General features: G+C 43.7%; 2 protein-coding genes across 4 annotated transcripts in view; both read right to left on the minus strand.

Annotated features, from left to right (window-relative positions):
- Positions 1–623: 623 nt before the first annotated feature.
- Positions 624–11,157, minus strand: Clic (chloride intracellular channel protein 5). The gene is made up of 4 exons (XM_012365196.2): positions 10,890–11,157; positions 2,677–2,982; positions 2,207–2,533; positions 624–2,026 (listed from the first exon to the last, which is right to left on the minus strand). Exons 1-4 carry the CDS (start codon positions 10,956–10,958, stop codon positions 1,946–1,948), a joined length of 783 nt encoding a protein of 260 aa, XP_012220619.1. The 5' UTR covers positions 10,959–11,157; the 3' UTR covers positions 624–1,945.
- Positions 11,158–12,094: 937 nt separating this feature from the next.
- LOC105671224 (PTB domain-containing engulfment adapter protein 1) overlaps positions 12,095–23,117 on the minus strand; it is a 28,160-nt gene continuing 17,137 nt past the window's right edge. For 2 of the 3 annotated variants that reach the window (XM_067356825.1, XM_067356827.1), the window contains exons 2-9: positions 17,779–17,888; positions 17,630–17,694; positions 14,835–15,017; positions 14,395–14,721; positions 14,031–14,245; positions 13,731–13,945; positions 13,429–13,652; positions 12,095–13,354 (exon numbers count right to left, since the gene is read on the minus strand). In XM_067356825.1, coding sequence (XP_067212926.1) covers positions 13,280–13,354; positions 13,429–13,652; positions 13,731–13,945; positions 14,031–14,245; positions 14,395–14,721; positions 14,835–15,017; positions 17,630–17,694; positions 17,779–17,851 — 1,377 coding nt within the window. In that variant the 5' untranslated portion in view covers positions 17,852–17,888 and the 3' untranslated portion in view covers positions 12,095–13,279. Of the gene's footprint in view, positions 13,355–13,428; positions 13,653–13,730; positions 13,946–14,030; positions 14,246–14,394; positions 14,722–14,834; positions 15,018–17,629; positions 17,695–17,778; positions 17,889–21,935; positions 22,038–23,117 lie in introns of those variants that run through there. The other variant, XM_067356828.1, reaches the window with a different exon arrangement.

Genomic DNA, 23,117 nt, shown 5'->3' on the forward strand with positions numbered 1-23,117 from the left:
CGCCGCAGTCACGAGGAACGAGGAAAGAGGGACGGCCGCGTGCTATTTTCGAGCGCGTACGAGACTGGACACCGACGCGCGCTGTCGCGACGGATACGGTCCTCTTTTTCTCGCGCGGTATCTGTATCTGATTCCGCCGTTTCGAATCTTTCGCGAGAAGCGCGTCGGAGCTGAACTAGATTACTGAGCGAGCGCGAGAAACTAAACACGGGAAAAATTTACATTTGAAAGAACAATATTTCTTGTAATTTTATAATTATGCGACACCTGCCGTGGTGTTTTTTTTTATTTTGCACTTACCTCAGAATTGAAATAAAAATAAACGATTTTCTCCATCCAAAATGTGGTATTAAACAAGTCTTTTATGTTCCTTGTACCTTGTTTTAAATAATCCTTACTTGTAGATGATATTCCGAATAAAACTTTCTGCAATTAGTTACCAAATATAAAAATGTCAATATTCGATAAAAATAGCGTAACTGATGTTAGAATTGCCGTTACAATCGGCGTTGCAACTAAAGTCGCAAATAAATCATAATTAAAATAACATAATAATATAGGAATAAGGACTTGATGACTTGCGCCGCATATTTTCGCCCTGGTAAATGACGAGGTGTGCTAGATTTACTGTAAACACTGGTATATTGATTTCTACGGATATATAAACCAAAATTAATAATAATACAATAGTAATAATAATTATTATAATAATAATAGAATTACTAATACGGAATAGACAATTACTCCTTTGTTTTTGCTTTCTGAAACAGTGGATTGCATATTAATGGAAATAAGCGAAACTGATTCCCGACATTTCTGTTGTAAATGCCTTTCGAACACATCCGAAACACTGGAGAACATTATCCTCGCGATACTCGTTCTCCGTTTCATCCCGTTTTGTAAATAAGTAAGTAAAAGTGCTAATAGTGAAACGGAATTAACAAGGCGACTCGCATTGCGCTGTGGAATCCAGAAGAAACGTACGCACTCTGGATCACATATTTCGCGAGATGAATTTCTACATTTATCTCGATAGAGCTAATCGCATTTGGATACAAAAAAAAATGCACCCCGATAAGTTTACGATTTTGATCTCCGCAATCATCAATGCAAGCATCTCAGTCATATATTTTTCTTAACAGTTCGTCATGCGAGGGATTGGCAACGATGGAAACAAGAGACATAACATTTAAAAAGATATGCAAACTTAAGAAGGTTATATTGAAACATTTTATCAAGCGTTCTATATTTACTTTCAACTTCGCTTATGCATTATCTTACGTAATACTGTTGCCTAAAAGTAGTGCATATTATTCAAAGAGAAAAAATATTCTTTTTTTTACAATCGCGCAAAAATATAATGGCACCAAGCATACGTTTCTTTTGCATTCTTGATATTAATTTTTATAATTGCTCGCCGGCGAGATTATCATCGCTTCTCCTGACAAACTTGTAATCCTTGAATCAACGATATAGCAAATTAAAATCTTGCTAATACTACTCAGGTCAAAACTACGCACCGAACGTAGCAGGGTGGAAAAAAAAGAAAGAGGAAAGAGACGAAAAAACGAAGAAAACCGATAATCTAGAATTGCTTTTAAGACTCGAAAGGTTTTAAACGCGCTTATTATACGTTTTCGCGTCGTTTGCGGTAAAAAAGCTAATCTGTTTGTAAACCTGACTTGATCCCGCGAAGAAAGGATTCGGATCCAGCAATGATCTCTTAGCGTATAAGATGTGAACCGATCAATGACGCGAGCTGGCAGCTGGAAGGATGGGAGTTCCAACGGGAGGAGGATTCCTGCTTCGCTCCCGACACTATAATGATGGATATTAAATTACAAAATGCGCGCCGTTGAAACTCCGCCGAGGCGATACGCCGATCTCGCAATAGGCCGATCTCGATGTCTAATCGAAGTCACGCGATCGCAGACCAAGCCACCTCCTAGTCGTCGTTGACCTCGATCGGGATACTCGTGGTGAAGGTCGGCGTTTCTAGCTCCTCGTGCTTCTTCATCTTCATACTCTGCAATGATTATAGGGTGTTCATTGTAATTAAATCGTTGGACATTGAAAACACCGTCTAACTGCATTATGATGTTGCGTCATCGCGTAGGCGCAAATTAAAAGACTCGAAGAGCCACTAATTAATTCGATTCAGCCGACGACCTGCGCGCAATTAGAGGTCGACCCCGTTGCGCCTCACCTGCTGCAGTTTGTAGTGATTAATGATATCCTGATCGGCCGGGCAGCTCTGTAAGAAGGCGTCGAGCCTGTACATGTGATGCATGTACCGCCATAGATGCACCAGAGTCTCCGGTATCTCGAAGTCTGCGAAATACTTGCCGGCGACCCTGATGTGCTGCAGCCGCGGCATCAGCTCGCAGTCGAAGCAGCACATAGTGTCGCCGGTGAGAAAACGGGTGCCCTTGCGACCGAGATGCTCGTCGATCTTACGAAGATGCGCCATCAGCGACGAGGTCTTCGGATCCTTGTCCTTATCCTTCGCGTTCAGCAGCAGCAGCTTAAGTTTCTGCAACAAACAAAAACGGACATGTAGAGTCTCCCTCTAAGGTAGCGAGAAAGAGAGAGAGAGAGAGAGATGTATAATTCAACCGCGTGACAGTTGGATTTTCTCGATTAGTTTCACTCTCAACCGGATTCACCGACACTCACGCTGAACAAGTTCTCCACGAGAGTGGCCACTTCCTTATCCTGTACAAATAGATTGTGCCCGCCGGGGATGTTCTTCATGATATGTCGCTCGATCTTCTCGTTCTCCAGTATCGCGTCGCCGTTGTCGATCAGGATGGGCGGCGGCGTGGCCTGGAAGTTGGTGCGGAAGTCGGGCGGTGGTTTCTGCATGTCCACGGTGGTCACCTTCAGGGAGATCGTCTTCAGCTCCGCCAGAAGGTACAGATCCATGAAGTACTCCTGGCAGAACAGGCAGGCGCCCTTTCGACGGCCGTCAATCGTCGATGCCTGACAACAATTTTTCCTTCGTCAGATTTACACTTTAACGTTGAAAGCAAAAAAGAAAGTTTCAGTGAATATCGAAAATGTACTTTGCAGAAGATTAATTTTCGCTTATTCGATCGCGGGTAGAAAATTTTCAAGGATAAAAATATGTTTTCGTATTTTAAAGCATGTTCGAAAATATTTTACAGCTCGAAAGAAATTCGAGCCTTCATCAGCCTTCAATCGAATGATCGTTACATCTTGTTGTTCCGCCGCGAAAGAGTGAGCTATGTTTTCGCGGCTATCGGACACGTTGACGCTGGCATGTAAATTCCACGGTATCTCGCGGACTCGATTATCCTGCCCGTGTATCACCGAAGTGTGATAAGGGGGCCAGCGAAGCGCGCTGACGTCATCTCGCGCAGCACAGCTAGTGCGGCGGAATCCAACAAACGACGCGGATTCTTTGTGTTTGCGCGCGACGAGCGGCGACCCAACCCGTCGGTCAAACCCAATGCGACGAGCCCCCGTCGCGTTTTCTCCCGCTCGATCGGCCGAATCGGGAGAGAACCGAAGCTCGCTAGAGCTGCGCTCTCGTTTTCCCGATGTCACGGTTTATTTATTCGCTCGCTAACGCGTTCTACTCTCCCGCGCTCACGGCCATCCCAAAGAACTTGACGCAATCTGCCAGATCGAAATTACTACCTCTTTTATTTACTTTTTCTTCCCCTCCCGCAGACAGCGTTATTTTCGACCGCGAATCCTGATATTTTTAACGCTAAAAAGTGCGCATCAATCGTCAAACGATCTTTGCTTATTCGCGAGAGAAGCATCTACTTTTTTGCACTTTATAAATCTCTATTTTAGCTTTGACCGTTAAATTTTCATTTTCTGACATTTATAATGGAATTGTGTCTTTTACGCTTTCATAAATTTGGGCCTTCGACTGTTAGAGAATCGCTACGCGAAATAGCGTATCTAACGCCGTGTCGAATGGACAATCGTGCGAATATCTCTCTCTCTCTATGACATTCCGTTCTGATCGTTGCGCCGATACTTTGATCCCTTACTGGCGAAGGCTAAACAACCCACACATTGTGTAACGTAATCGTTCCCTCCTGCGAGACTCCGCGATCGCCCGCGGTAATGCCGGTAATTCGAGCAAATCGTATCTCGGCAATCCGCCAAGCTCTCTTTCCCGGACAAAACAAACGGCGGACTCTATTTTCATCCGGCGTTAACAGTCGGCTACTCTTCCAGGCGATCTAATGAGCCGCGCGATTAGAGATCGCGATAGAAACGCGCGCGCGAGCACGGTGCCTTTGTTGCGCGAGATCGCTACTACAGTTTACTACTAGCCGATGTCGTTGTCTTACTTTCCAGTCTAATGCGTCATGCAGCCGGGACTCTGCTCGCGCGCGCGCGCGCGTCCGTATTCTTTCTCGGCGATGACGCACAGTCCGTTTTCGGACGTTGCACAACGTGAGAAAGTCAAGGCTCCGTTTAGCGGCGGATCCTCGAGAGGATCCTGCCGATTCCGCGCGCGTCTCTCACGGATCGAGGCTGCAATAGCGAATCTTTATTATGTTTACGATGGTCAGTTCCGAACCTTTTTGCAATTCTTTTGTCCGCGATGATTCGTACGTTCGAAGCACGCTTCGTTCCGAAGTGCAGTCGGTAATCTTTGGACGAAGGCGAGGCTGAGAGGTAAATCTCGATTTATAGACCGTTAGAATTGATGTTATTAATTTATTTTCAACAGTTCCTGCGACAGCCGCGCTTCCATCTAGTTCTTATCGCCTTCCACATTGTTTATTTATCTCACACATGAATGAGCGTCGAAGAGCTCGCCCACTCAGCGCGGAATGAGGATATGTATTGCGATAATCCTTCAGGCGATCCATTAGACATCTGTTAAACATCTTTTAGTGCTGCTCGAAGTAATATCAGAACTGCTATCGGTTGCGTCTGAAATGCAGAGCGTTCATTGCGCAATGCCGATGAAGCATTATTATTATTTCCGGAACGTGCGTGAATATGAAACAGAATGATAATTCGGCAAGGACAAGGAGGCTTATTCCACTATCGCGAGCGATTATGTCAATCAGTCATTCTACAAAGGATATTCAAAGAGTTATATTTGTCGTGTGCGATTGTGCAAGGCGATTTTATGGTATGAGTCATTTATTCTGAAGTGCGCGATGAACAGGTAATACTAACGAGAGAAGAATGATCGCCCATTAAAGTCTTTATTAAATTTAATTTTAGCAGCGACTACCGCAACGTTTTTTTTTTAATGCAGGACTCGATAAAGATTTGCGAAAATTTAAATGAAAGACGATTTCACAAGTCAAAGTAGTCTTGAGATTAGTCTAAAAATTATTTTTTTTTAATTTAATCGCACACTGCAAAAGTAAAATACTCGAAAAACATTATAAAAGAATGTGGATCTTTAGTGGGAGATTCTCTAATATTGATTCATCTCAACTTCCGTATTTTTTTTTCGGGACACAAAAAGACACAACAAATACGCCGAGTCGTGACGAGAATTGTCGATCGACGTTACCGAAACCGGGCTTGAATGATAAAAATAAATTCACCGTTGGCGTTGCGCAAATGTGCTGTGTATGGTAATAGTTTGGAGAAACATTTTTGTGACGTCGCGCGCGACGAGCCGACATTAGCATTCAACGTCGAATGTAGGTACGAGTCGCACGGAGAACGCTGACGGTGGATCAAATGTCACGAAGACACTGAGCATCTTCCATCTTCGAGGCTCTTTCACCTCGCCAGGCCTCCTCGCCTCCTTTCTCTCTTACGAAAGCTTGAAAATTCGTATGCGATATCATCAGGTGTGCATATCCGTCGATGTTCCTTTGAGGCGAGCACCGGCGCGACGTTAGAATGCTATTGCACGTGACGAAGCGGAACGTGCCTCTCCGCGAAGCCGCGCGTGACAGCGTCGATCGTTCCGAAAATTCTGACATAATTTATCGTTACCATTTGAATTTTTAACGCGCACGTAACTCGCGGCGAGGTAAGCGCAACACGTGCGTGCGTGCGAGCAGGCGAATTCCATTGCGTTGAGAGAGCCGCGTAAGCGCGTTTCCCGAACGCGGATCGGGAGCCACGGAGGTTTAATCCGAGTCAGCGTATTTACGGCTGATTTATGCGACGACGGGGAAACAGGAACCTTCGCCGAGGAATCCCGGTTAGGTGCGCGCGCGAGGAGGCAAAGTGTGTCTCGCGTTAAATGTTTGTTACGCGAGCGCGTGCGGTTTGCGTTATTATCGCGACCTCGCGACATCGTTACGTGATTCTCGGTGGAGTTATGTGGCCGAGGAATTGTGGAAAAAACTATGGAAAAAGAAATCGGACGGAGATGGGGAAGAGCGGCTAAAAGCGGTGCATGCATCGGTGGTATCGCTAATGGTAACATCGCGGGTAACCTTGTTTCATGCCTGGAAGAAATTAATGCGTACCTACGCACTTGCGTTATTCGACCGGAAGAAATTCTCCGAACGGTATGAAAAATTCATGTCCGTAAAAAAATTCTCTCGAGGTTTTGTAAAATAATGAAAAAGAATCGAAACGTCAAAGCGTCGACTTGGAAAATGGCATCGATCTCGAAATACCAGAAATTTAGATGTCAAAGATAATTATGTGTATTAAAAAATTTGATAAATTTCTAGGGTTTTAGAACTCAACTTTATCTTCGGGATGAATGGCTTGTGCGATAAAAGTACACATGCCTTCTTCCATCATCACTTCGCGCTGCACGCGTATGCGAGTACGCAGTTAACGTCCTGCTCCGTGGTATACCGTTACGAATAGGCAAATGTGTACACGTGCGTACGCACACGCGCGAGTGTGACGTCTGCGAATATATGTGCCGCGTGCAGCGATGGGAGTCACAATTCTACAATGTGTTCACCATCCGTCTGCTCATCTTTTCTTCCGAGCGGCAAACAGGAAAGAAAAATAGCAGGACGTTGTTCGCGAAGAATACGCGCGTAAGCGCCTATTATTAGCGGGACAACGCCGGACATCAAATATCCTTCGATCGCGCGCCGCGCGAAGGACAACTTCCTTCTGCACGTTCCAATTCCTTATCGCGTATGCGTCTCCTTTTTTATGCCTCGTCGAAGCGACGTTACGTATTTACTTGTTTGTGAAATCGTGAGAACTCTCAGAGTGTCTCTGACTTCCACCTAGACACGTTTATAATGACCTTAGAAAAGATTAAAGTCCAATCGATCGCTGCGGTCGCGAATGCTTACGCGATGTTCCCATGTCGCGCGCGTGTAACTGCGCGGTCGGAAAAAAATTCGCGCAACGAAGCGTCACAAGGCGTATTCAAGATATCGTAATTAATGCAGAATGTGAAACAAACAGATAAAATAATAAATATGGAAAGCAGTGCGCGTGTAGAAATCTAAAAGAGATCTGTCATCTCTCCGCATAATTTCAACATTATTTTATAATTTAGATTTCTTCACTGAACTCTGCGCCTTTTTATCTTCCTGTATCGAGAAAAAAAATATTCCTCTTTCTTTCTGGCAAAAATTTATTCCGCAACGTTTCTCCCATCGTGAAAATTCAATCTTCTATTTTTGCGGGGGAAAGAAGCCGTTCAAGAATATAATAGAATACATAGATCCGAGGAGCGAAGTCGGCGATCGAACAGCGGGGAAAGCCAGAAGAGCGAGGAAAGCGGAAGGCAAAGGAGTCCATCGTTTAACGGTATAGAATCTCGAGGAGGACCTTCGTGGTGGCCGCTCGTCGTTTCGTCCCGTTTGACACACTTGCGAGGCACCTCGCGATCGCCGAGTGCAAGGTCGGTCGACTTGCATTAATCTTCCTGCGCGCGCGCGTGATTTCGACGATATGTACCTGTCGCACCGTCCTTCCCCGATTTACAATGACACGACCGGGGCAATGCGCGCCGATAATATATAGAACTCGACCTCGTTTACCGAATAAATTAAGCGGCGGCCGCCGCGAATACTCGCGCCGGAGTTGTGGAACGCAAGCCGACGGACAAAATTTCAGCTAATTTAAATTCCCACGCCCATATTAACATACATGCAATGCGAAGCGAGCGATTTTGAAGACGTAGCGAAATACCAGGACGATGAACTCTGGAGGAAGTCGCGACGACGTTCTCCGGATTCTCGGGGCAACGCGTTTCAACAAATCGGCAAAATTATTATAATACGGCAAAATTATTATAAATTAGCATGGAGAAAATTAATGAGCAAAGTTACATCGATATTTTCCAAGTTTTAATTTTTTACGATAAATTTTATCGCATTTTTATATTGCGTCAAGAGGGATTGATAATTTTTTATCAAATTTTATGTGTTATCATGTTTATTCGCAAGACTGGAGAGGCAAATGTAATTAATGCAGAAATCGATCATCCCGGCTACCTGCATATTTATCTAACGCTGTAATCGAAATGATAAGCTTGTTATCTGAAAGACGTCCGTGTAGAATTCTCATTGACACACTTAAAGACAGGTTGCACCGATATGGCGATCGTCGCGCGTCTCGCCTTCACAATAGGATCGAACGAAGAATAGAGAGCGAACGCTTTCGGCGAAACCAAACATTGTATCGCGCTGTCGCGATATAACAGCCTTCACTTCTTATATGAATAAAAATATATATCTATACAAATATATTATTGAGTTTTACATTAAATATTTTACATCTCTGTATAAATTATTTCTGCGGTATAAAATACGATTACTTTTTCCTTGAAAAATATTTAATCTATTCTGCAACTTCAACTCCGAAATTCTTTATTTTTTCAATGGAGAAAGTCATTTAATTATTATTTCAATGATTTAGTATGTCTTTGTCATATAAGGACATGTTTGCGGAAGAAATCCGATTAATCGCGTCCCGGCGAAAGTTCAATTGCAAGCTCTTTAATGGTCATTCAAAGATAGCCTGTTTCCACTTAAGGAATCGTTCCCTTCTGAAAATCCGGTGAAAAGAAAGTTCCGAGAACTCGCGCCGAGCTTACCCTCGATCGAATCGCAATCAAATTGATTAAAAATACGAGAAAAAACAATCGCAGATAGCCCGATTGCTATCTAATCAAAATTGAAACTATATAATGTTATCATAAAATTATGATATCATGTAAGATTAATTGGCCATAAGCCTGATTGATCTTACATTCGTCTTGAAAGCAAGTCGTCCGGACATGAAATACTACGTCACTGACTATTAAAAGTCTATTATTAATTATTGTTAAATCCATTATATTTTAATTTTGACACTGAAAACGAAAATTCTATTCCGAATCACAATTTCAGTCAACCACAAAGTATTTTAATTTATAATTTCCATTATTTTTCTTTTAATTATTATTCAAGTAATGCGTTTCTGCATTGAATGTAAACCATAAACATGCAATATGCAAAACCGACATTGTTTAAGAATGTTAATTCGATTTGACGGAGCGGCAGAATTTGCCGCATGATAAAATTTTTCTATACCTCTCCGAATTAACAATCGCGCGACAAGGGCATCTAGTGAGATTTAAAACGCCGCGTGAATTGCTGCGATAAGATAGGAATGTGGCAAAGCCGCGACAGATGGAATCTGCAGCGTACGTGCAGATCGATCGAATCTGCGATCGATTTCGCGCGATTTCCACTGACAATCCGAAGAAAGGGCGGGCGAAAAACCAGTCCGGATAGTAAATGGCCTTTCATTTTCCGAGCGGTGACCGATTTCCAGATCGCGCGCGAGACAACTTTTTGCTCGCTCGCGCTTTTCCCGTGGAAGAAGCGGGGGACGCGGCCGGACGGCGCGGATCGGCGGGCGCCTTTTCGTCGTGTCCCATCTGCCGCGGTGTGTGCGGCACGTAATGCCCGCTGAATACACAAACGATGAACGGAGGGAGAAGAGCAGCGCGGCGAGAACGGCTCGGCGCCCTCGATGACTCCATGCGTAAAGAAATGTGTAGCGTACGAGCGCGCTACTCCGGAGCGTTTATATATGCTCATGGTATCAGACTTAACTATCTGTGTCCGTGCTTTTTACGAGGTGGTGCCGCATAAAGGCCTCATTTATCGCCAAACTCGTTCATCTTCGGGTTTTTCGCTCCTTTAAGTTTCGACCAGACCGACGAAATCGGCGTAAACTACGACGAGTTGAAGTTTGTACACAGCAGTCACGCGACAGAGAACCCCATGTTTTTTATTCAAACGATGACGGCAGCCCGACGGTTGGCGCATTGGGCTCTCATTTTCGCGCGTTCGTGACGAGAAAAAAAAAGCGCTGAAAACGAGCGGCGACAAATCGATCTTGACCCCTGACGTAACGTCAAACACCGCGTAAAACATTGATTGCACGCATGCGGCCGTCAAAGTGAACTTCTGTCGCGAGGACTCGCGAAAGGCGAACAGCGACGTACGCACTACGCACGTACTATCCGCGTGCACCGCGTTCGTTGCTCGCTCGCTCGCTCGTGATTACGCGTCAATGTACGCGCGAGGGAGCCTCGCTCGAACGATGAAAACGAACCAATTCCCGACCGTTACGACAGCACGGCGTTTACAATCGCGGGCGAACGTGACGCGAGATAAAAACAAAAGTCGGGCAAGGGAGACGGCCGGACGCGCCGAAGGCGACGGAGAAACGGTCAACGGATTATTTTTCGCGCTGGCCGATCGCGCGGCTGCCGCCGGTCGCCCGCGATTTTCACGGTCGCGACATCACGGCTGGTGAGACAAAACGACTTTGAAGTATTTGCCGATGAATCCCGAACGAGAACCAGTCCGGCTCCACGCCCATAGCGCGCACGAGACGATATCGCCTCCTTTTTCCTCCGTCTTTCTCTCCGTCTCGCCCCCTTTCTATCTATCTGTCTATCTCACTTGCCGATCCTCGGTCGCGCGTGGCACACTCACCTTGATGATCAGCTCGATCTCGGGCACGTCGCCGTTACTGGTGCCGTTCTCGTGGCCGTCGTCCGCCATCCTGTGGGGGATCCTCGTTCGCAATGAAGTGGAAAGAAGGCACTTTTGTCTTGCGGCGTTTCACGGCGACTCTCGCGTCTGCAGGCGACGGCGACGGCGGCGACTCCCTCCCTCTCGTAACTCGTGAGGAATCGGGCAAAACCGAGAAACGAGGAGAACGCAATGGAAGTTCGCGGAATACTGATGCAGCGCGCGTCACACCACGTTCACACCGCTGGCGCCGCCTGCAGCGTGACGTCACAAGCAAAAAACCGCGCTAAATTTAAAAGCAATTCAACACTCTGAAATACTCTGAGCTTTAAACGATACAAATATTTTACAAGATGTATAAGGAATGTATAAAATCTTTCGAATATCTTCAAGGCTCACTTTAGGCTTTTCTCATGCATTTCTGATGCAATTTTGAATTTCTTGATTTAATCAATATTATATAACACAAAATATGTACGTCAGCTGGTTACTATTGTCGTGTATAATTAAATAATTGGACGTATGCCATATGAATAATTTTTAAAATTGTTTTTCTTCGTCAGATGCACAAGTAGGCAACAATACTGGCTTTAACAACTTGCTATTTTGAAAATTTATGTAACATTTTGCATCACGTTTCAGAGTATCTTCTAGGAGCAGTTCTAGTACTGACGTTTCCTGCATGATAAATGTAATATTCTATAAATATTTTTCGTTTACGTAATATAAGTTTTTAAAGTTGTCAATTAGTTTGTATCTTACATCTTGCAATTTTTCTGCATAGTTCTCGATAGATGAGCAGCGATATTCTTGAAGAGCGCAGCACATGTTCCCTTCCGTGTGATTTTCTTTAAAAAGCATATTTTATACATATATATTTGACTAACGTTAACAAATGTTTCAATACAATTGCGTTTCTTACCATAGTTATTTGCACTTTGATATGTGACATTGCCAATAAAAATAATGCAAAAAAGAAGCAAGGCTGATTTCATTTTTACGAATGCCATTCGTTTACAATTTTAAAGACAGCGAGAGTAAAATTTCAAGAAAATTGATAATAAAAAATAAGTAAATTTTTAAAAGTTGGAAATGTGACAGTTGTTTCATTCATAAGTGACATTTTGATTGTGTCAGGGATGGTGTCATGACAACGATTACATAACTTCAAGGTGTTTCGAAATTTAATATTACGAACATAAGGATGATGCATTTGAATGTTCAATATTTCATTTGTTGATAATCATATGTTATATTCTTAACTAGGACTCTTAAACAATATAGCAACAATAATAAGATAGAGATTCATATGTACATAATTACTAATCCTCTTTATATGGAGATAAACGTGAACTTGTTGAACGTTTCACGTTACGTTGGTCGGATCGTGATACATAGAGATTACCGTAAGGCTTATACAACTAGAACCTCTCGTGCTCTTCTACAATTGAACTCCCTTTTTCTTTCCGATTGTTATTAAGAGAAAAAGAGTAGCAGTATATACGACAGACCAAAAAAAAAAGAAAGAGAATATATGGAGTGTACGGGTTCAATCGACAGACTATGAAGCTATGCGTTCATATTATTAGTGTAATCTCTAATGCTACGACGGTTAATGCTCCATTTGCATCGCCTATCAGCTTACTTTCCAACAAATGGTCGTGGATTTACGCAAAGAACGTAAATTAAACCCGGCCGAGTGTAAAATGTATATTACGAATTTCTCTTAGCCTTAGAGTGTAGCTTTAGAATGCGAGAGATTACTCGGCCGTCACTCTCTCCCCATCCGACTCGATGGTTGCAAGATTTTCTAATGTTCATTAGTTCTTTCTCAAAATATCTCGTTAAAAGGTATGAAAGACGCAAGCATATCATTGTCGACGTGAGATTCGCGATAAACAGAAGAAAGATCTGTTTAAGTTGTTATACATAACAAATTTTCGTCTAAAATTATGCGGCCTCGATTAGAATAATATCTCATTCCACTCTAGCGGTCAACTTGAGATCCCGACTTTCACTGACTCATCATTAACAACGATAACGCGTTTCCGTGCGTCATTATAGGGTTTTGAACCTCAGTTTCAAGGTTCCGAAGCAGCGGATAGAATAGCATATATTATCAGCGGGCGCGTAGAAGGATACGCGCCTTTAAAATTACTTCATATGTGTACCATAAATATCGAACATGATCATAAATATACGAGTAGGGTAGTAATAATAATTGACTAATTTTGGTTTTACACGGACATAATTCCTAATTGCTCTATCCGTTAGTTGTTCTCTCTCGTACTCCGCGTTTCGGAGCACTGATTCTTGTTCGAGCACTTCTTAGCGTGTCCGGTCGTTCCAGTTTAATTTCGCAGCGGGTCCAAGCTCTCCAAAGAAAAGTCATCAGTTCCGATGCACAGCCCTCTACTGAAACCGTCCTGAAAATTTCATTGCGCATTTTATAATCTATTCAGAGCGGGCACCGTTGAAGAATAAAATCACAGGTTTTCACCTTCATCTCCAGCAATCTTTTATCCAGCAGACCGATAGCGTTCTCCAGTTCCTGCTGGCTAGGATTGGTCACGGTCGAAGCTCCGAATTCTCCCATTTCGAACGGATCGTTACATTCGTTCTTCATATTTAAAGTTGGCGTGGGATTGAAAGGGATGCTACCGAACAGATCTTCCTTGAGTCCGTTCTGACGCCTCGAATCTTTCGTCTTTGGTGGTGGCGCCACTGTACAGAAAATGTAACAAGTTCAGCGATAAGTATAACGCGAGACAATCAATTTTAATTAATAAAGTGAGTATTTACATAAAGGCGGGGGGCTGATTGTGCCGTTAGATTGAGAGAAGAAGTTCGATCCCGAGGACAACTGACCATTAATGAGAGCATTGTTATTGGACTGATGAGTGGCAAGACCGTTGGCTGCGGTTTCATAAGCCCTCGGATTGAAATCTTCCTCAAACTCGTCCATCAGCAGCCCTTCCAATTTAGTGCCAACCGACGGCATTGGCGCTGGCTCGTTCCTGTAAAACGCAACGAACGTGTGAAATTCGAGAAATATCAAAGGTAAATAGAAACGGAACTTAAAATTGCAATTTGCAAACGTACCCCATGAAATCGTCGTCGAAACTCTTTTCGAAATTCCTCGGCGGAACCGGCGGCGGCTGCTGCGGTCCGTTGGACGTGTTTCCGTTGCTATCGCTGCCCGTGTTCAGCAATAACTTGCTCGTCGTGCCATTAACTTGCGGCGAGTCCGCCGGAGCTCCAGGTACGTGAAGAATGTCGGGCAGATTATGTTGCGACAGATACGCTGACACATCCGCCTATACGAGATTAAAAACAATACTGCAGACTCCGTTTCGAGAGGAGACAAAAAATATCATCCCGTAGAATATTCTCATTTTTTTGATTCTATCGAAATTATCTCAGCTCATTTATATCTAAGAATTTGCAATTGTATTCGAACTCTCACCGAGCCTTTAATAGCCGCGATATCTTGCAGCCGTTGCCGAAAAACATTGTTCTCGTGCTCCAGTCGCTTTATCTTTTGCTGCAGCACCATGCAGCGTCGCTGCGCCTCCAAATCCTTGCCAGATGTTTCCAGGAACCGCCTGTAGGCCAGATCGAAGGCCTGACCGATGGTGAGCGTTATCTCCTCGGCCAATTTGTCGCTGACGAAAACGAAGCATGTGTGCCTCTCCGCATCCTCCTCTTTCGCGATAAAACTGAAAAACTTCTTCTCTCCTTTGTCGTCGGCGCAGTAGGAAATTCTATGCAGCGGATATTGATGCATAATTCGCTGCAAAAGTAACCTTCGGTCAGGCCACACGGCGGGAGCAATCGAGCCTTGGATACACGCGAAGGAAGGAGGAGGAATTTTTGTCGTATAAGAATCATTTTTATCGCACCAACCTTGGGTGTCGTTTTTGTTTTTGGTTCCTGTATCGCCACGCCATCGATACTTATGGTAAGCTCGACCTTGGGAGTTTTCGTGCCCTCGCTCTTCTTCAGCTGCTGATTGAATTTCAGCTTGCAGATCGCCTCTTTCACCACTTCGATGCCTTTGGGTTGCTCCACCTCTGTGCTGCCCAAATACTAAAATATTTTAAATCATAGAAGGATGACGGAAAGAAAAGTCAGCCGGATATTCCTTCGTGTGCGCAGTTTGTTATAAAAATAGAAGGCACAAGAGAGAGAAGAACGGCGCGGCGTGGGAAACGCCGTGACGTTTGCAGGAAAAATGCACGCTCGGAACGTGACATGAATATACTTCTTTATTAACCACCTTTTTTTCGCGCATTCCACCGCAGCTTGCATATTTTTGCATTACAATCGTCATAAATCTTCCGCTTACGTTATGTAGCCACGTGTACGAAATCTCGCGTCAGAGTAACATTTGCGAGAGAGAGAAAAGTTTTTTAATCGCGTACACGCGCGGCGGAATCTAAATTAAACATCCCGAAATCGCGCGACAATTTTGTTTACTCGGCAAAAATTACAGCATGCGAATTGAAAGAAGATAAATCACCGATGAAAATAGACGATATTAATAGGCTTGGGCAAAAAGCAAACGGAAAAATTAAATATATATGAACAGGAAGAAGCAGTTAACGTAATCGATAATTAATGGAACTGCTCGCAGTCATCGCGATGTCGCGAATCGAACGAGCGAAAAAGAGCGGAAGCGTTTCGCAATGATATTTGAGAAAAACGACGTACATCTAACGGCTGTTTACGCCGCATTCCTTCTCTCATAGATAAAATATTTCCACGCTTTAATCTACTACGCACCGTGATAAACGTAATGCTTACAAATTGTACGATGTTATCACTTCATGATTACGTCTTGCGGCATAGTTTAACGATCCCGGGACACTTACGTCCGATAAAATATTTCTTCGGATGACGAAACTGTATCTGGATTACGCAAGTCTGACCTGACCGCATTTAAATCCGCAGTTGCGCGATGCAGTTTGACATAAAACTGATTTATCTCATTCGCTTCTAATAAAATAAAAGATAGAATCACTGTTCGCAGCACAAACGTCGTTTTCGTGGAAGCAATTTTTAATCCCTTTTGAGATGAAAATTAAAAAGCTCTCATCTGTTAAAGCGCGTTCCCAAAAATTAACTCCGCAAACTTTTATCCAAATCTGCGATTAGATCGACTTTATAATCGATCGACGCGAAATATGCGTCTTGTGTGCGGAGAAATTTCTTTCGAAATAAATATTGATAGACTAAATTGAATTGCAAAAAAAATCCAGCACGACGAAACAGACAATCCGGATACGATTCCGCTATTTCGCGATGTCGACACACGTCTCGTTCGTGAGATAGTGAAATCTCTGGCCGCTTGCGAAGTTTCGAAGTTCAACGAACTCGCGCGACGCGCGGACTCGTGTTCTCCCAGCAGTCGAACAACAATTCATCCGTGGTCGCGCTGGTATTTGTATTCAACGGGGAAACTTACATACGTGCCGGTAACAATTCGAAACGAAAGGCAGACGCGGGTGCGCTATTGCGCGTTACGCAACTTTTCCGGGTGACACGAAATGAATGAATCGCGCGGCGAATCGAACAAACGCTCGGCGCAAGTCACGGAGTGATGTTTTTTTTTTTTTTTTTTCTTTCTCTATTTCGGTGCAAGTCACTCATAGATAATCGAAATCATAACCGGTTGGAAAGTGTAAGCCGCGGGCCGGTTTCGTCTTTATATTGCAGTCACTTTGTAAAGACCGGACATTACGCTCCTCCCGTCATTAAGTCCGACTTAGGCAATTCCGGTCATCTGCGACTTTCATTTTTCAGACTCGTGGTTTCCTCTGCTTATAACTCATCCGAATCTCTTTGACGAATCAATCGTTATAAATTTTTATGCCGCTGCCAAGTTTTCTAGATTCTACTTTCCACTAAAATTTATCACATTATTTTGGGAAAAATAATCTGCATCTTCAGGCGCTGAATGTAATTTAAAAAAAAATATAAGAATAATGATTCTATTTCTCAAGCAAACCGCCTTCCTTTATATCGTTCTTCCGCCAGTTATTGCTTAATAGCTGCCAGCAATTTCTCTGCTTTTTTTTCTCACACAGTGCGCACAGGCATTCGCGATGTCTTGTGTTCCGTCCGGCAAAGTAATCGGTTTAGCTTAATTACGTTCGTTAGCAGCGAAAGGTAATTAGGCGTACGCGCGTCGACAAATTCCACGAAAGCGTAATGTACACCCCGCTCCGGCGGGGTTTTCGCGACTTGATTAACCGCCGGAGATAAAACCAGGAAAAACAGTCGGAAAGATCTACGACACGCGCTACGACAGCCTCGACCTTTCGTTACGTCGGCTTCGAGATATCGAGAAGCGGTGCCAGGATGATGCTTGTCACTTTACTGCTGTTTGTCCCGCGATTTCACAACCGTGTGCCGCGACCTTGCCCAACGCAGCACGCAGCTATTAATCCAAAATATCTTGCGTTTCATTAGAATGCAGTGGTAAATTGTTCATAAGAATTTCAATTTTATTCGAATTTTCGCCGCACGTCTCAGTTTTAAACCCGCGGATACGAATTTCGGCAGAAATCGCGATTTACAAAAGCGATCTTCGCCAAAATACTTCGATGTGTTAAAATGAGTAAGTCACACATCGCTTACTTTCTCTGATACAAAGTTCTTTTTTTTTTTTCGTGGTGCAAAAACTACAACAAACATACCTTGACTAGGTAGGCGATGTGTCCTTTTTGGAGCGCGTCCGGTGGGTGTATCCAGTTCCTCGTTCCTGCGAACAAGGAGAGTCGCGATCAGCCCAGTGCCATATTTGCTAATACCAGTCGCACACGCTTCGGAGAGACAGGTTACTCACCTCCATTTTTATTCGGTTGATTTTTATTGTTCGTCGAATTCTGCGCCCATTTCAGTAGCGTCGAGTTCCTCATGTTGTCGGCTTGTGACTACAACCGACTTTTAGACCGACTGCAACATAAGAAGACACAATGATTAGAAAAATTTTCTCAATACGAATAATGAATAATTTTTAAATCGCATATTTTTAACATATAAATCAAACGGCCTGAATATCGGCTACTTTCAAATATATGTATATCGAATCGATCAGAAAGTTCCTTCGATGTTTCTCGAGAAAAATGAAAAGCGAAAATCCGAAGGAACTTTCCGATCGACTCAATAAATATGTATGATTAATGTATATCTAACGATGTAATTGCAAAATGTTTCACTTTTATTCAAATTTAATTAGACTGAAATGTCTTGTATTACTTTTAATGAAGCGTAATTAACTTCCTGATATAATGTAATTTTTATTTAAATACAATTTCAAGTGTAGTTTTTTCCCGCTCGTGTAAGATGAGTAATGATCGTGCACGTTGGAGGCCTGAAGATAAATTGCTTATAGAGATGTACGAGAGATTTAAATGCGCCGCTGGTCAAAAACTACCGGCGCAGTAGTTTTTTTCCTTTCCCTCGACATTTTACGAGGTAGAACGTGAGTTTTGGACGCTATCCAGGTTGCCATTCTCTTCCTCTTTCCACAATTTCGCGCGCGCGCGCGCGCGCCGAACCGATCGCCTCCCTCGCTTTGATCTATCTCGAGAAAAATCACTTTCTACGCTATCCGCGCGTTAAATCTCTCGCGATGCCGCGTACGACGCAAGAGCTATCACGCGTGTACGCGTCGCACGCGCGTGTCACCGAAGAGCTTTGCGATCAAAGAGCGCGTTCGCATTACGCCGCGGAAGAGAGCAGGATTACATCACATCGTGACGCTTCGAGGCAAAATCGTAATACGCAATTTATATAAAATAAGTTCTGCAAATCTAACAGCTTCGATTAAAAAAAAAAAAATCATTAATTTATAATCCACAGCCGGCTAAAGGCGTTTGAAACTACATTGAAAAATTTCGAGTTTACATTAATGTGGACAAAATAAAATGAAATTATTTTAACAATTATTGTGTTACTTCTGCTACGCCGGCCAATTGCGATACGCACGCACGCGCTAGGAATTGCAGCTCTAGATTGACGCGGCCCTGAAGGAGAATGCAACGAGGGCGCGCATTCTGTCCTCTCCTTGCTCCTTCATTGCGATCATTGCAGCCGCGAAATCTTTGTTCGACGTCTCCGTCACTTCTCCTCCCCGTCCGGCCCGCGCGAGATCCAGTTCACTTTATCAATGCTGTCCGAGGAATGCGACGGAATCTTTTGACGTAATCAAGTGCACGTATATGTTATTCATAGAAAAGCAGGTCAATTTTACATGTGCGTTAACGTTACACGCCTTCTTTCGATTGTTTCCAAGTGTTCCGCTTCCTTCTTCTTTCTTTCGAAACAAGGACTGTTATGATAATTTGAAATTAAATGGAGGGTGTTTTGTTAAGCCGTTTCTCTTGGAGAGAAAAAAAAGTCTCGAGTCGTGCGAAATCGACGTAAAACGCGGACGATTGTTCGCGGTGTGTCAGTGGTCAGCCTTGAAGACGAAGGCTAAAATCCTTTCGCGTTTCATCATCTCGCGCACGATACTATTCATACTTCGAGACACTAAGCGTCCAATTGGATCAAGTATGCGCGGATAAAGACGTTAGATGAACTGCAATCGGCACATTGCGTCGTAAGCTTTCTTACGTATGTATCTATTCCCAAGCAACCCCGTATTTGTATTTATTCCGCAACTCTGTCGCATGACAGAACGCACTTGAGTATCTGCTTTCCTAATCGTCGCTTGCGACAATCCTACTTGACATAACACGTGTCGCAAAATTTTGTAAATATCTGCGAAACTTGAAGCAAATTTAATTATAAAAAAAAACGCCAAGTCAAGAATTATTGCAGAGAAACGGTGAGTCAACGACTCACTTGTTTATTAAATTGGAATTAAATTAACGATGTGTCAACATGAGAAATTTAAATATATCTTAGGCGTTTACAAAATACACTTGCGGAAATATTTGCTTATCTTTTTGCGCATAGTCGCAAATTTATTCGTCTTATGTGACGATGTGCAGGCACACTTGCGCAAGATTAAGCGGCCTATCTACGTATTCCTCGCTAAAAAAAGAAGGAATTCAACCTCGCTAATATGTGTTTTCATCCGGAATTCCGATGCTACGTTGCAGATCGAGCAGACATCCGAGCTGCAATAGCTCAGAGCAGAATTTTTTCACTCGCGCGAACAGGAACGTCTGACGTTCGCGGTTAATTCGGCAATGAACGCAATCACGAGTAAGCGGTTGAGATTGGAATCTTTCCGCTCGATACGCGCGAACGAGAAAGTCCGAGAGTTCGCTAGGATATTCCCAGGCATATTCATTAATGGCACAGTTATTTTAGTAGAAATTAAATGTATAAATTTATATTTATCTTATATTTAGCCATGTATATAAAAATTTATTGCTTCAGCCATTTCGTTAAAAACTGTTATCTCGCCAGCTTAATTAAAAAGATATTTATGAGCTAGTAAAAGAACCATAAAATGTTTTTGTATTAATATTAATATATTTTTAAGCGAAAGACTATGAAAACTAAAGTTACATTAAAATAAAATATCGTCACTAAGTAAAAGCCACAACAATTTTTTATACACTGTAATGTAAAAATATTTTGTGATGAATAAATAATATTTTTTTTTTTTTAAATAGCCGAATCTCAACGGGTGATATCAGTCGCATATAGAATTGATGTCATCAACGTACGCTCGACGAATAATCAATTCTCAGATTAGGATTTCGAGTGACCTGGAAGAACCGTCAGCGAGAGGATCGGGACGTCGCGCGTCGTCGCGGAACGTTAATTCGGAAATTGGGCGCAATCGACGACGTAATCGCTTTTGTGCGGCCGAAGTGGACGGCGGAGTCCCGCGGCCGTGCCATTTGAGAGGCGTTTAAGCGCTGAAAGGTAGAGGTTCGGATTTAATGCACGACTTCCTATTCCTCCCACGTAGGCGCAAAGAGGTCGAGCGCCAAAGCCGCGTGTTGTGTCGGCCGTTGCGCCGCGCCGCGCCATGCGAATGGATCACGACGTGGATCTGTGCCGCTCTCTTTCCCGCCGTGCGATACATCAAACTGTCCGCCCTCGTTCCTTCTCCCTTCGCGTGTTCGCCGTCGCCGAACGCGTCGCGGCGCAGACAACAATAATTACGGAGCAATCAAATTGCTATTGCATCGATTGCAAATCCGACCAATAATCACCGGAGCCCGGTAATTAAGACTGTGTATCCACAGTGTAGGCTGTATCGTACATTCGAAATTATAGAATTACATTAATCGACGAAGAGAAAAGGCTGCACGCGGAATAGAAATCGATTGAAGCCGCGAAATCACTGAATCAAATAATGAATAGTGTTCAAACCGACTGCGCCTCGCGCAAACCAATCGAAAGCGAAGAAAGAGATAATTAAATATAATCACGTGGTAATTGTAGAAAAATAGTGAAAATAATGCGCGTCGCGCAGAAATATCGCATGAAAATACATTTCATACCGCATGCAAACTTCCATACACTCGCGTATTTATAGCGGCATCAAAGGTGCGGTGTACACTTAACGATCCCAGAACGTCAGCCAATATGGCTTATGTCACTCTAATTATAAGAGAGACACCTAAGCACACACCTGCGCATGTGTTCGCCTAATAAATACTTTCAATATTTAATAAACAGTTACACTTTTTTTCCCACCTCAATCAAAACCGCACAATCAACAATCATCTTTTTACGGACATTGTTTTAGCGACGTTACATGATTACTGGTCGGATTATCCTCTCGTTGATACAGTGAGTTTTTTTTCTTCTTTTTCTTCTTATTTTGTGTTACGAGCGACTCACCGTGTGGGAACCGTGAAAGTTGCGCGGTTATTTACTGGAGCTTTCATAACGAGGAGAAGATGCACCGTTAAGATTTAGCTCTCGCAGCAGGAAAAGTTGCCTTACAATTTATTACGCGAAAGCGAACTCGGCTACGTTTTATCAAATACATAAACCCGCCGGTGTGTATGACGCGTAGCGCGTTACCTGCGTCCATTGCGTACGTGCCGTGTCCGATTCGCGTTCTAGAGAGGCCATCGAAGAAAGTAGAACCTTCGGCCGCGTCACGCACGACCGCGCCGCGCATAGGCGCGACAGCGACTCCGCCGCGGCGGGATCACACGCGAAAGGCATATCTCTCTCACCGGGCATCCCACATCCACCGCCGTGTGCCGCGATAACGAAAGTATCGATCTTGCGCCAGACCGAGACCGCCGCGACGTGCCTCAATTAGGCAATAATCGAGAACACGACGTTTCCTCGACGCGTAATTCGCTATTAATAGCAACGATCGCGACGTCGCGGACTCATACAAGCGCACAAGCGAGCGATTTTTCCTTCCTTTCCCGATCGCCCCGATACGAACTTTTCATCGGCGGAAAATTCCATTTGCATCGCATTCGTGGATCGCGATGTGGTCCCCGTTAACCCGGAAGTAACACAATGGCACACGACAGGTTAATCCCCGTGATGGGCCGATGAGAGGTATTACGATCACCACGTGTCAGGCGTGTACCTCTCACAAGCGTGACGCGTGTAACAAGGCGAAATAGAATAGCGGTCCTTTCACGTATGTACGTAACGGATGACATTCACACGGGCGCATCGAGCGTCGAAATTCCTCGCGCCGAGAACGTGAACACGAAGTGATCGTGTCTTGATGTACAAATGAAAGGATCCTCTATTCGACGCCACTCTCCGGAAACACAAAGAAAAATCGTGGCCGCACAAAAGGCCCCGCGCTCGCGGGAAACGTTTCCACACGAGCCGTTGAGCAACTGTCGTTACGACAGCGCAACCCTAATTATTGTTCAAACATACACGAAATTATTGTTCAGCGTATTGCACGTCTTATTTTTCTTCAACGCGCCGCAACGCGATGATGAAAAGTTTGCAATTTGAAAATGAAGAATTCAACTTGCCGCATATTTCGCGCAGATCGTTAAATATCAATCGATAAAAAGGCGCGTGGTTGTTCGTTCCATTTCGCATCTTGTACGCCGCAAAATGAGTCACAGCGGTGGGATCGCGTATGATTTTTTAATGAATCGTATATATCACTCATTCAGAATACTCGGATTAATAAGTCATCGTTGGTTTGCAGTATAAGACGCGGTAAACTTTTACATACATTTCACTGTCCAATCATTGTCAACAATGCCTTTAAAA

The sequence above is a fragment of the Linepithema humile genome, chromosome 6, assembly GCF_040581485.1.
Source record: "Linepithema humile isolate Giens D197 chromosome 6, Lhum_UNIL_v1.0, whole genome shotgun sequence".
Lineage (NCBI taxonomy): Eukaryota > Metazoa > Arthropoda > Insecta > Hymenoptera > Formicidae > Linepithema > Linepithema humile.